Source organism: Homalodisca vitripennis, unplaced genomic scaffold (genome assembly GCF_021130785.1).
Source record: "Homalodisca vitripennis isolate AUS2020 unplaced genomic scaffold, UT_GWSS_2.1 ScUCBcl_2112;HRSCAF=6527, whole genome shotgun sequence".
NCBI classification, from domain to species: Eukaryota; Metazoa; Arthropoda; class Insecta; order Hemiptera; family Cicadellidae; genus Homalodisca; species Homalodisca vitripennis.
In genome coordinates, this window is record NW_025778232.1 from 24,038 (window position 1) to 39,316 (window position 15,279).

A 15,279-nucleotide genomic window follows, 5' to 3' on the forward strand; every position below is an offset into this window, starting at 1 on the left:
AATTGTTATTGATGACTATCTAAAATAAAAGGAATCGCTTGAAAACTTAAACCTGTGGTTTAAAGAGCCCAAAACTTCGTAAATTGTTTTTCGCTTAAAATACAATGGATAGCCTCAATATTAGGTCTAGATTTTATTATAGGAAATATATACGTTTGATAACGTACTGCATCGTTAAACACAATATTTTAGTGTTGAAAAGTTCAAAATTCACATCATTTTCAATAAGAAATTATATTTAAAATCTTGTAAAAATCTAATGGAAAACTTGAAATGAGTTTATGTATACAAAAAGTAACACGCGTACGGTACACAGCTACTCCAGATATATTACCTACGTTGAGGGCAGTTTCTGAACCGCAACTTCCTATAGGGGCGACATAGGGTAGAGGAAAAGTCCAAATTTAGAAACGAAACTGTCACATCATTACAAATTTGTTTAAACCATTTTAAACAATTCGTAATTATTATAGAATTTTAGTTTTGTATAAAAAAATAATGTGTTCCTGTTATATAATTGAGAATATATGAACATAAAGTTTGAATGTAATAAAAATTTGTTAGTACACGTAATAATGAAAAATCATATACTGTTCACTATAAGATCAATATCATTAAGATCCATGTGAAACTTCAAGTGAATTTATTATTGTGTTATACATACCCCCCCCCCCCAATCTACAGGCACTCCTTGCACATGAGACGTGGATATACACCACTATAGAAATACATTTTTTAAGTCAAATAATTTATGATCACAAGATATTTCCCGTTCTATACACGTTATTTGCTAACACGAGTCACTTTATTCGCATGTTATTTTAATAACGGAATCTCACCTTCGAGGAGTTTGGCACTAATATGTGAGAACTGTGCAGCATCCATTGTGTGCTTCCGAATTCTAGCTATATGAACAATCACTTATCAAGTTATTTGAATAGAATTTAATTCTAAAACCTCAAATTTGATTTTCTTAACAATTAATCCTGGTGATATGACCCAATAATAGAACAAGTTTAAAACTGGTTTTCATAAAACAATTCTCCAGTATTCAGTTTTATTTTTAAGAATACCATTTTTGACATCTACATTGGATTTAAACAGAATTGTTAGTTCAGTTCTTGTCCACCAGGTGGCAGGTCGAGTTAGTTTAGCCTGACATCAGTAAAAGCGCTCTTGTAGCCGTACAGTTCGTCTAAAGCAGGGGTTCCCAAACTTTTTTGTACCACGCCCCCTCTGGTTATTTGGAGACCCCCCACGCCCCCCTACACATATCAATAATTGTACGTATGGTGAAAATTTAAACAAGTATTACATGAAAAACGAATATAATAACTGATAAAAAATTTAACATTGTAACACAGATACATTTTCAATTTAAGGAAGGTGAAACAATAGGCCTACCTACTTACAAAAACAAAACATAAAATGTAATTTAGTGAGATGGGTGCGCTTGCATGTTCTGGATAAGCTGACAGATCCTGGGTTGAGTTTCAGACAAAGCACAGCGTAGGTCACTTTCGACATCAAGTTTGTTGCGGTACTTGGTTTTGATCGCCACAAGAGTTGAAAACGCTTTTTCGCACATGTATATTGTTGAAAAAGGCAAGTACATCCGAACAGCTTTCCCTGAAACACTGGGGTAAACTTTTAAGTACTTTAACCAAAATGAGGGCTTGTCCATTTTGTCAAAATCGTATCTTGCAGCAGAGTCATTTTTTATTTCTATTCCCTCCTCTTGCAACTCTTCATGCAGCAACTGTATGTCCATGTTGAACGGGTCAGTTGATAGTTTGTACAACTCCTCTGACAAGTTAGGAAAGTACCTGCTGAACTCCTCCTTGAGGTTCTTCAAATGGTCAATTATCAAGTTTTTCAAAAGCGGTCCTTCAAAAACGTCCTCAAAACATACTTCTTCTGAGACTGACACTACTTTGCTGAAACTTGAATAGTTGCTGGGGTTCATTGACACTTTACGTATCCAAAGTTGTAGTTTCTCAACGTACATCTTGATGGCATCCCGATGTGTTACTATATTTGAGTCTGCACCTTGCAGTCTCAAGTTTAGGTTAAAAGTTAACGTGTCAAAAAAGTCTGATAAATAGGCCAAAATCACTTGGTTCCAGGGTTTTTTGAACTCTGCACTAAGCTCGTTTTGCTTCTGCTGTGCCAAAAACGTTATCACTTCCTCACGGAGTTCAAATAGTCTTCCCAACATATTGCCTTTTGATATCCATCGTACTTCTGTATGAAATAGCAGCGTTTTGTGATCACTTCCTAAATCTTCACACAGCATTTTAAACAGTCGAGTATTTAATGCACCGTTCTTAACGTAGTTGACTACTTTAATACAAAGCTTTAAAACAGCATTGAGTTCGTTAGGAAGAGTTTTTGGTGCCAAGGCTTGGCGGTGAATAAAACAATGAATCCCAACCACATCAGCATTCTTCTCTTTAACCAACTGCACAAAGCCTGAACGAGAACCCAGCATTGAAGGAGCACCATCTGTGCATACACCAATAAGTTTTTGCCAAGAAAGTTCGTGTTTCTTAAAAAAGTCTGATACTGCTTCCATCACATCTACAGCTTTAGTAGTGGTCAACAGCTCAGTAGAAAACATCAGTTCATCCTTCATTCTTTCATTTTCAATGTAACGAACATATACAAGCAAATGAGAGCATTGTGCTATGTCTGTACTCTCGTCAAGCTGGATAGCAAAAAACGGTAATTTTTTTATTGCATCAACCACCTGGTTTTTAATGTCCTTGGCCATATCATCAATGCGGCGTTTTACGGTGTTGTCTGAAAGTGGTATTTGTGATAGCTTTTGCCTACTATCAGTTCCAAGGACAACATCGGCTGCTTTTAAAATGCACGGTTTAACAAGCGTTTCACCAATAGTGTGACTTTTCTTTTCCTTAGCAATAATAAGAGATAATTCATATGAAGCTTCAAGCACTTTTAGAGATGACTGAGCAGCAGATCCAGTGCTATCTAACTTCATGCGCTTTAAATTCTTAGATTTTGCAGCGAAAAACTCTTTAGGTTTGTCCTTTAAAGAGGCATGTTTGGTTGACAAATGTCTCAGAAGACGATTAGGCCTCATCGCGTCATTGCTTAATACCTCATAGCAAATAACGCACTGAGGGTGATCAACATTATCTTTAAGCAAGGAAACAAACCCATATTGAATATAATCGTCAATATACTTGCGTTTCTTTGCCGTGTTCATCTTCTCTGATTCAGCTTCACACAGAACTCACACAACACAAAAACAATTACTCCAATTCAAACGTCGCTGCAATTACAGAACACCCACAATACAGCAAACACGCTGACGATAATTCACGGAAAGCACTGTTGGCACAACGGACTGGCGAACGGACTAGTTACAACGCAAGCACTGAACAAAGTGCAAGGTTATTGACATTGGATTGAAGATGCGGTGGGGGTAGTGGTAGGCGGGCGTGGTAGGGGTGGAGGGACACTCGCACTCACGCCAGGGCCAAATGGAGGTAACGGGTGGTGGGGGTCATGGATGGCGGGAGGGGAGTATTATTATGAGGAAATTATTTTTGTAATTTTTTTTATTTATTTCATTTGGGTGTCACGCCCCCCCTGGACTTTCTCCACGCCCCCCCAGGGGGGCGCGCCCCCAGTTTGGGAACCGCTGGTCTAAAGTGACTAAATATTAGCATTTTAATTAAAAAAATAAAAACTGTCCTAAATTACTTCAAATGATAGTCATATTGTTTTAAGGTAAAAATATCAATTAATTGTTTTATAAGAGAAGAGCAATAAATTCAAAAATAACTAAGACGATCCCGTTTGTAGATTTTATTGTAGCATATTTATAATGTAGGTTATACAATGATATATTTTAAATGGTGTGCTGCTTTTGTATATTATGTTAATCAATTTGTTTGAAATCTGCGTTCAATCTTTTTTATCTACATGTTGAATCGCAGCTCGTGATTTGAAGAGTGGTGTTTAGTTAGGATATTGCTATAAACTATTATATATATATATATATATATATATATATATATATATATATATAATATATATATATATATGTAAGTATATATACGATATACGCAAAATTATATAAGTACCAATACAAATAACCTTATGAACAAATAATGACTGGATTACTAAATATACACACATCAATAGACAATTTAAATAATACCGGTATGTAAGAACAAAACACAACCTAAAAACTAGAAATTAATATTAAGTAACAAAATATACTCAAAGTAATTAAATTAAACTATGGTGAACAAAATAGTTACAAGTGGATTTTAAGAAATTAAACATTTCCATTTTTGTTTAAAAATACCATTTTATTAACCACTTTATCACGCACGTCACCATCAATTACACAATGAACAATAAGCACACAGTCACAAATGCTGTACCGTATTCGTCCGTGTACTGATTAATTGATAACATATGGAGATTCAGAGGGATGGGTTACGGAAAAGAACTATGCCAGTTGAGACAAGAACGTAGCGTAGGCTAAATAGTGATCAAGAATTTCAAACCAACCCCGAACCGACTAAACGAAATTGTATAATCGTATTATTACTTTTGTTTATTCATCATATATATATATATATATATATATATATATATATATATATATATATATATATATTTTTAATGTTATATTTTTATATAGTATCTAGACCTAATAAACAACAATATACCTACCATTGTTGACAATATTATAATTTATTTTAATTACGAATCACCAAAGTTAACCGAAACGTAATTTTTAAACTACGAGACTGGCGTAACTAAAATAACTGATTAGAATAAACGACTAATTCAAGTACAGACTAATTTTGAACAATTAGTTAACTTACTGAAAATTTGTCTGTAAGAAATTTACTCTAATTTGGACTAATTTAAAATAACTATTATATAAATTACGATTTTAATCTGTGAAATTAATTAAGTAATAGACAATTAGTCTGTAGAAAATTTAGTCTTAAGGCTAATTTAAAATAACCGATCAGAATACATTACTACTTCAAGTATATACTAAGCCTGTATACTCAGTTAACATATAGCAAAGTTAGCCTGTATGAAAATTAGTCTTAAAACTTATTCAAAATAACCTATGAGAATAAATAACTACTTCCTGTGTAGACTAAGTCTGCACATAATAATATACAGGGTGGAAAAAAAGTATGGAAACGCTTTCACTAATTTTGTATGGCTTCACTTATACAAATTAAATTTTGTACATCACCACTTGTATTAAGAACCTAGTTTTTGAGACCATTGGGGACATTTTATCTTTTCAGGGGGACGGCCCGTGAGGAGTCGGACGAAAATCTTAAATGTAAGCATAGGCCGAGTTTGGTATCAAATTAAAGGTCTACTAAAAAGAAACTCATTACCGCAAACCGCACTTAAAAAGGTTGACCCTATCCAGAGTACGGGCCGTTTGAATTTCATAAGTAACGTTTGATTAATTATTATTTCTCCGCAATTTTACAGTCCTCAAGTAAACTGTTCTGACTGAAAATGACACTTTATGGAACACAATTATCCAAAAGAATTAAATTAAAAATTATCTATGTATTACAAAAAATAACCATACCTTTTAAATGAGGTGCGTGCTCAAACTGCTCTCTCCGAACACTTGTTGGCAATGAGAGCAAGTCTATTATAAAAACCTACTGCAGTCACATTTTGAAGCATCTCGGGTGTAATTCTTCTTGCTTCTTCTAATAAACGATTTGTCAGCTCCTCAATGTTGGCTGGTTTAGTTTTATACACATTATCTTTTAAGAAGCCCCACAAAAAGAAATCTAGTGGATTAAGATCCGGTGACCTAGCCGGCCACTCAACGGTACCCCTGCGACCAATCCAACGGTTAGGAAACTTCATCTAACAGATTGCGCACACCCGCAAATAGTAATGGGGCGGTGCTCCATCTTGCTGAAACCATACTGCATTACAATTTGCCCCAAGAAGAGCACGCACTGCTGGCAAAATGTTCTTTTGTCAACATATTGAAATAAATTTCGCCTGTTAGATTTCCATCTATCACAAACGGTCCTACAATGTTTATTGTTTATTATTCCAGCCCACAATATTCACTTTCTGAGGCCTTTGTGTGTGGCCTTCTATCGTCCAGTGTGGATTATGGTTGGCCCAGTAACGGCAATTATGCCTATTAACTTGTCCATTAACAAAGAGTGTAGCTTCATCTGAAAACAATATCGGACTTAAAAAATTTTGAATTTCGTCACACTTTCTCATCATTATTTCGCAAAATTCAGTCCTTCGATCAAAATCATCCTCTGCCAGTTCTTGGGTTAGGGTTACTTTAAAAGGGTGATACTTTTTTTTGTGTAAAACATTCAACACTGAGGTATGGCTCATATCAAGATCTTCTGCAGCCACTCTGGCCGAGGTGCTGGAATTTTCAACAAATGTTTGGAGTACATCCAAAGATTTTTGTTCATTTGTTGCCAATTTAGGCCTGCCACTTCTTTTCCGCGATCTTTGACTGTTCTAGTTTCTTCAAATCTTTTTACTGTCTTAAACACTGTTTGACTTACTAATTGGGGGTCTATCAAGAAAAGTGTCACTAAACAAAATGCGCTGTTTCTTCATAGGGACGAACTAGATATCCATACCCACGCATCATAAGCAGCGTGATTCTCTCAAACTCACTAAGTGACATTGCTTTTAAAACTAGTAGAATAAAATGTAAACACTTAAGTAACAAAATTTATAACTATCGCAGTAACCTTCTAGTGAAGACTTTCAACTTTATCTTACGTGGACGAAATTATAACGTAGACTAAAAACCAAGCTGATATTAAAAATACAAAACTATGGAGTTTTTGCTGTGACAGTACTGTTTGTATTGCCTAAACCAGTTTATGTTTGCCTGAGATAAAAGGGCTGGAGGGACTGGAACCTTGACCTCATGTTGATAAGGAGTTTATGGTGGTATTATTGAATACTCTCAGTTTCTTGAAGACAAGACAGGAAAACCCCTATTTACTGTTATCCAACAAATGTAGAGGTAAAAAAAAAAACAAATTTTTTTGTTGAAATTGTTTTTCAAATTTTACATAACCGACATAAAAAAAAACATACTACTGAAAAGTAAATTAGTTACTTCACAAGACAAAATGACTAAATTTCTTCTTTGTCAAGAAATTCATACGGCTCGTACTCTGGATAGGGTCCCCCCCCAACCCTTTTTTAAAGTGCGGTTTGCGGTAATGAGTTTTCTCTTTTACTAGACCTTTTAATTTGATACCAAAACTCGGCCTATGCTTACATTTAAGATTTTTCGTCCGACTCCTCACGGGCCGTCCCCCTGAAAAGATAAAATGTCCCCACTGGTCTCAAAACTAGGTTCTTAATACAATGGTGATGTACAAAATTTTAATTTGTATAAGTGAAGCCATACAGAATTAGTGAAAGCGTTTCCATACTTTTTTCCCACCCTGTATGTGTGTGTGTATATATATATATATATATATATATATATATATATATATATATATATATATATATAAAACAATCTTAACTACCTACACAAATCAAATTTGCACAGTTTGCTGATAGTTTATAGCTCACATCAAGATCACAACACATTTCACAGCATGTAAAACAAGACAAGCCATATTAGGGCTGGTTGACCATTTGGACTATTCCATGATGGGGAAATGAGCTAAGTTGTAAGAGTTCACTTCTATTTCCTAGAAAAGTGTCCCAAGTTCCATCTTTGCCCATAAAAACTGAACAGAAAGTATTAATACTTTTAACTCACACTATATATACTGTATATATATATATATATATATATATATATATATATATATATTATATATATATATATATATATATATATATATATAGTAAATTAGCTTATCATGGGGATTGTTTATTATAGCACAGCTTTCATGTGCTTTTATAGTTAACTATGTGCATTATTTCAAACACAATTGCACTAACCTCAATACTTTCATATAATCCAGCGACTCGTCATGAATTCATCACCATAGTACTCAGTGGACTCCAACAGTAGAGGTAACAGTGTGAGCGTTGTCAGCATAGCTTTCCTCATTTAGTATTATTTATTTAGTAAAACATGTTAATACACACAACAAACACGTCCTATTGGGAACAAAACAAATATTTTGTGGAGGTTATCAGGGCCGAATATTATCATGTCATAAAGTCCTATCGAAGTAAGCAGATGGGATATCATTTAATTTAACCGAATAACAAATAATTAGATAATGCAATATAAAGCGATTAATGTAATGAGCTGTATTACAGCATTCTAGTAAGAATGACTGCATACAGCTTTCAAAATTAGTGACAAGGGAACAGCGACGCTCTTCTTTCTTCAATTTTGAAACAAACGACATTGTTTATAAAGATATAATGCGTTTATCTGTGAACGAGAACGATAGCAAATAACGTTACATTTCTTGTTTTATTACTATTACTATTGTACCACAAACAAATTATTCTGCTGAGCCCTAAATTATAAAAATATAATATTACGTTAAAAATTTTATTAAACGTTCTAGTTTTAAATTTATTGAAGATGACTGTTTAGCACTGAGAACGAGAGTACAACAAAGGCGCACCTACCCGTCACAGTACAAACTGACTCAGCCAGTAACCTGGTGGACAGGAACTGAACTACCCATACAGTGCGCCTAGTGGCCATTGGTAGAAGATATTTTGTTTTTGTAATGAGATATTTGGACCAGTACACGTAACACATTGCTTTGCTATAGGCTAATAATTATACGAAGCTTTCTGTCACCAGATTGCCAAAATGAATAGCTTTAACCATTCTAGAAGTTTAATTTGTCACCACTGATATTTAAACAAAAGATTTGAGTTGAAGTTTGTGTTGTACACAATTTTTATATAAAAGATTAGCTTTTCTACTATTTTACTATTATATTGTTCATGAATACAAAATTACTGGTTAAGATGTTTTCGGTGGTTTTATACTTTATTACTAACTAAACTTTGTCAAAAATATTTCTGTAGCAAAATGTAGAACAGCCTCAAGTTATGCATTAACTTTCCAAGCAAATAATTTAGTTAGTTATCGTAAAGACTGGAAAGTAACCTTTTGTTATTTTAAGACACACTGTGATATTCCAGCAAATCAGATGACATCTTCTAACCTAAGTGAATCAATGGGTGCTGTATTTCTCATATAGCGTCAAACTCCTCTAAACAAAACATTAATTTTCCTCAGTAAGGTGTGTGGGGGGGTCATATATATATATATATGACCAAATACCTTGAAGGTGAGATTCTGTTGCGGTGTTATTAACATTAAGTACAATTAAAGTGACTCGTGACAGTAAGTTATATCTATCTACAGAGCGGCAAATATTTTATATGATCAGATATTATTTGAAATAAATGTTGTATTTCTGTAGTGGTGTATTTGATATTTCAGTATTTCTTGTAGTACATGTATTTTAGTGTTGTTAATTTATTATAACTTTATGTTCATGAATTCTCAATGACATGTCAGAAACATATATAACTTATTTATACACAAACTAGAATTCGATAATGGTTACGAGTTATTTAGAAATTAGTTTTAAACAAATTTATAAAGATGTGACAATTATCTCTGTAAATAGTCACGACATATTGATAAGTATTTTGTCGAGACTTGAAATATGAATAGTAGTTTAATCTAGGGTCACACTTTAATGAGAAACTATTTCAAACACTTCGTAAACTGGTCACAGAAATTCGTGAAAACCACAATACTGTTAATAGCAATTTTCATGATTACAAAATCTCTGAACTATAAATTGGATTTAATGAAGATGTTCACCTTAAATCTTGAGTAATTGTCCAGAAACAGATTTTAGCGTTGTTTGATAACAGTTCGACACCAACGTAAATGTTCCTGCCAATCCTGCAGCTGCAACCGCAACGGGTCCTTAGTCTACGAACAAGTTTAAATAACATGGAAATGATAATCACGTCGTTTATTGAGTTTCTGATATAACATTAGTATTAGAAGTTCTGTAAATAATCTAAATCGATATTCAATATACTCATTTACAAGTACAGTATAAAAACACGAATCACACGCTATAGTGTAATCGTAAGTCTACTATATATTTCCTTTTTCTTAATAAAACACCAAACCTGCATTGAAATGAAAAATATTTGATATTAGTTATAAATAACAATTGAAGATATTATTTTCAACACTCTTTTACAATTTATTAGTGCGATATATTTTGAAATTTTTATTTTTGTGTAGATTAAACCGTATTATAATATTACTTCTAGTGGTCGGATAAAATATTCTTTAAAGTGGTCAACATTCTATTAAAATATATTTTTTTATGTTTTGGCAATATAATAAAACAGCTTTTTAAATTCACAATAATTATAGTACTCGGTATTAGTCAATAAAAAGTTAATGCTTAAAACTATATTGTAAGGTAAGAAAATGTCTATGAGTAAAACTTATATATATATAGAAATATGATACTTATAAAAAAAACGAAAATTTAAATTAATAAAGATTAGCTGCAATTCATCTATATGGGAGGCGGTATTTCAGTAACCAGTTATTTGTAACATTTACTCCTCTCTAGTATCTGTAACTGATACTCCAATACATGAATATTTATAACAGATACTTTGTATCCAGTTCTCTACATGTTTGCAATATACTGTACAGATATTGTCTCGTACTGGTTACTTCGATAGTGCTGAAGTACTCATATCTTCACTGATACTAAATACTGATTTATAGTTGCAGTTATTCAGTGTGTTTTTATATTTCCATTTCACGTAATACATTCTGTTCAAAATTACAATGTTTTATAATATTTAGTTCAATTTATTGTGTGTAGTTGCAGAAAATCAGCGTGTTTTTGTATATTATGTGTATTATGTGTCACATTTTATATTACATTTTTAACCCTTTAGTAGTGTAAATATAATTAGATGCTTTATAATGTACTTTACTTCAAGTGAGAGCTTATTGTTGGTTTTTTTATGACAAAAATACTGTGTTAACATACAAAATATAGAAAAGAGAAATTAAAATTACTTATAAGTAGAATTTTATTTTTTATGAACTTAAAGTAAACCTGTGTTAAAAATCTAGTTATATATTATCTAGTTATATTAAAATCTAGTTATAGAATCATCAATATATTGCAATGTTAAATACATCTCAAATAACATAAACATATATGATCATAATAATTAATTTGGTTAATGTAGGGTTTAAATAAATAATTTGTCCTTATAAATACATTTAGTGAAAACAGTTTTTTCTTAACTATTTACTAGGAAAACACGTATTATTTAAATCGTTACCAATACTTGTTTTTCGCCTTCTAGTTATCAGAGAAAGGGTATTTGTATTCGGTTGATTAGTATTATTTTGTATTTAGTACCTCCGAGTATCGGTATCAAAAGTAGCGAGAGCAGGTACGTACTGATTGTCCTATCTGGAAACAACACAACATTATCATTATCAGCTGCAATCAACATTTATGTAATAACGACTGCATTGCAACTTTCAAAATTTATTAACATTAAGATATTATCGTTTCTTAAGTGAAGTCGTAACAAACCGGAGTATGCATTTTATAAAAGAACTAATGTTTAATCTGCGGCTGGGAAGGTAACTAATCAGAACAATTTACTTTAACTGTTTTAAATTTACGTATAGATTATTCAGCATATTATCATAAGGACTAAATTTTGTTATACTCTTATTTCAATCAAGCTAATATATGTTTTTATTTTAAATTTAGTTTATAATAATGAATTAATTTCAGGCAAGAAACTGCGACAACTGCGGCACCTGTCAAACTTAAAACAAACTAACTCAGTCTGTCACCTGGTGGACAGGAGCGGAACTAGTGTTAGCGTTACTATAGTGGCTAACAGTTCAACTACCACTTTTGTTAATTATGGCATGGTTGACAAATAAAAATACATTGGAATTGTTAAATTTCTGGTGTTATTCTATTTTTATCTTTCTCACGAACGTAAATTTAGATTAAATGTGTGGAGTGTGTAATTCATCTACGTAAAATTGTGGCAATAATACTATAAGGCAATGTTCTAATGATGAGATACTATGTAAAAGTTTTCTTTAGTAAATAATTTTATATTCGTATTTTTACAAATATCCCTGCTCTGTACTTATCACTTGCTTACAAAATGTAACGCGAAAACCACGAAGATTAGTGCTTGAATACAAGCAGCAGAGAATACAGTTTTTTTTAACTTATATTTCACAATTAAGTAGAGTAGCTTTTAGTGAAATAGAATTGAAATTAATTATGTATTAATACATTGTGACACAAATATTATATGTATCGGCGAAATAATCACTCTTCTAATCGTAAGAAAAACTCATTGGTTTTGTATTTTTCCTACCCTAAACAACCAATTCCAAAATTCTGCTATCAGGACGCGGCCCAGATACATTATATACGACAACTCACTCCTATATATGTTTGTTATCCATTTATCTCTTCTGAAGACAACAAATAGACTACGTCCTACAGCATTAATTAGTACACAAAGTGAAGTATATCAGTGAAGATCTGTGGCACGAAACGTCATGTACCTTGACGTATGTTGTGCTTGATATAACATATTGAGTTGTACAGATTTTCCACTTCAATATAAGAGAGGAGTGTTGGTTTTGTTTATCACTTTTGAGTGGTACAACACTTAAATATTTTATATTGTTTATAATTTTGTACTGTTTATTTACTAGGCTATTAAAATATTAAAATTTAGGTTTTAATAAGTAAAGTTAGTTTTACTATTTTCCTTCCTCATTTAAAATACAGATTAAATTTACGAAATGTCTAAACTCCACTACTACTTCGCTGTTAATAGGCTACGTGGGGTATGAAGTACTCTTATATAAAAAACTATTTATATTGATCAAACGTTAACATGATTACACGTTAGCGAGACCTATTATTCGATAAAAATTATTTCTGTCTTTCTATCTGTCTGTCAGTACAGAAAACTAACTGGCGTATTGACTTGAAGTTGTGCTTGACGCTTCATTTCTATATTGGCAACACTGAGTTCGGTGGTGTTGCTTGTCACACCAAACAAATCCATGAACACGAAAGGCTGATCCCCCTTAGGCCTACATTACCGCATTTTAACTAAAATACCAATTTTATCTCAAATGTTGGTTTAACTTTATCCTTATCAATGGATTAATCTTTTTTCTATACCTAAACACATTTATAGGTTTATACTAGACTTTTAATGGATGTCAAAATATACTTTCTTATTGGAACCAAGGACGTACATGACATTTCCAGCACTACAATTTGAAATTCAACGATACGGTCGTTTATCAACCGTATCTTTTGCTGCTTATTTAAATTATAACCTTAATAATAGATGCAATAAATGGTAATTTAAGGAGAAAACATTTTAGAGATTTAGGTGTGAAAACCACATATTTTTGGTTTTTTAATTATGACTTTCATTTACATCGTCATTGCAAACATTAATCAATGTTCCAATTGCATCGTGAGCTGCAATTCAACATTCAAGGAAGAATGACTGAATGCAGCTTCCAAATAATCATCCAGGTAAGAATGACTGAATGGAGGGGAACTTTAGATGTCCCTACCCCAACTGCAATCAGCTAGATATATAAACATACTACTTTTAAATCTGCAACTGAGATGCAATTAAATTGTTTTGATTTTATTGCTCTGTATTTATGTCTTTTGAATTACACACAATATATAGTTTTATAAATAAATATTTGTATGCATATGCATTTTATTTCATTTAAGTAAGTTTTGAATTTTTAATCTCAATACTGGAAATTACTCACTTTAGTAGAGATGTACGGCTACAAGCGCGCCCCTAACGACGTTACGACAAACTAACTCGGCCTTTCATCTGTTGGACAAGAACTAAACTAGCAATACAGTTGATGTCCAACATTACAAATTATATGAATTCATTGATAATAATCTGATTTTTTGAATCAAGGTTATCATGTATGCACACTTGGTTGATGAAAACTGTTATTATATTATTTGTATACTACAAAATAGAATCATATAACTTGTGCTTTTTATCAAGATGAAAGGAATATTAAAATTAAATGTTATTGATTAACTTGGTCAACGTTTATGTCTATACTAAAAACTTTAAATCACCGTAAAGCACTGTTCTTCCATAATAATAAATAAAATGCCTTTATTAAGAGCGTTGCTCAGCTAAAATGTTTTTCAGAAAAACTCATGTCTTAAATAAATAACTTACTGTAAATAAATTACAGATATAGGTACCATAAAACTACAAGAAATATATTACAACAAAGAAATTAAAGATAAAATCACGATTTAAACATTAATAAGGTACATTTTATCCTAAAATAGCATTCAAACTTTAGTTTGAAGGCTTGTTGTACAATACGGGACTAAAATAAGAAAAACTTCTTCCCAATTCCCGTGTCAGCCTGTGAAAGTGTAACTCCCGATCATGACGGGTCCTCAGTTGAGCAACTCTTCCCTGTCTCTCGCTCAAGTACTGAGGTTCCTTGAGGGATAGAACCTTGTGGATCATGCAGCTTGTAAGTATCCTGCACATGGTCTCCATCGGCAGCATGTTGAGAGTATGACCTTAGATGGTCACGTGATCGCAAAGAATAAGATTAAAAATGTAAACTCTTTCTAGACAAGATTACCCGACGACGCGCAGAGAAGTTTTATGAAGTTGTTTTTCAACAGAGGTGTGATAACCGCGGTAGGACAGAGAAGAAAAATACAACATATTTGACCTATGTATTGTCTATATGAAGATAAAATAAAGTAACGGAGTACTGGTGGATCTGATAATGTAATAAAGTATTACTTATTGTACATAACCATAGGTAATAACAAATAAATGCGTCAAAGGGATTGCTATTTCTTCAATGCTTTTGTAAACATAATAACCTACTAATATTAAAGTAACTGTTTTAAACTGGAACCTCATCGTAATAAACTGGAATTCAACACTAAGGTGAAAATGACTGAATGCAGCTTCCAAATAATATGAGTAAATCTTTTTTGTGAGATGCTGATAGGTCGTTCGTGATGAATTATATAAGTATACTAATATTAAATATACAGACGTGATCTTCATGACCACTTTTTTTTCTTTTTAGCACTGTTTTAATTAATTTTATACTATTTGCAAAATAAACTTTTTGAATTATAAAAAGTGAGAGTG

General features: G+C 32.3%; 1 protein-coding gene across 1 annotated transcript; it reads right to left on the bottom strand.

The window, feature by feature from the left end:
- Positions 1-1,435: 1,435 nt before the first annotated feature.
- On the bottom strand, positions 1,436-14,673 carry LOC124371842 (protein ZBED8-like). Its single transcript, XM_046830200.1, has 3 exons — positions 14,502-14,673; positions 11,457-11,510; positions 1,436-3,246 (listed from the first exon to the last, which is right to left on the bottom strand). The coding sequence occupies exons 1-3, from the start codon at positions 14,671-14,673 to the stop codon at positions 1,436-1,438; spliced, it is 2,037 nt and encodes a 678-aa protein (XP_046686156.1).
- Between the last annotated feature and the right edge of the window lie 606 nt (positions 14,674-15,279).

Excerpts from the sequence above, each read along its gene's own strand:
- LOC124371842 (XM_046830200.1), bottom strand. The coding sequence starts at position 14,673 with ATGCTGCCGATGGAGACCATGTGCAGGATACTTACAAGCTGCATGATC. Across the intron at positions 11,511-14,501 it reads GACACGGGAATTGGGAAGAA|ATAGGACAATCAGTACGTAC; the intron begins GTTTTTCTTATT and ends TGTTGTTTCCAG. Across the intron at positions 3,247-11,456 it reads TTTGATACCGATACTCGGAG|CTGAATCAGAGAAGATGAAC; the intron begins GTACTAAATACA and ends TTCTGTGTGAAG.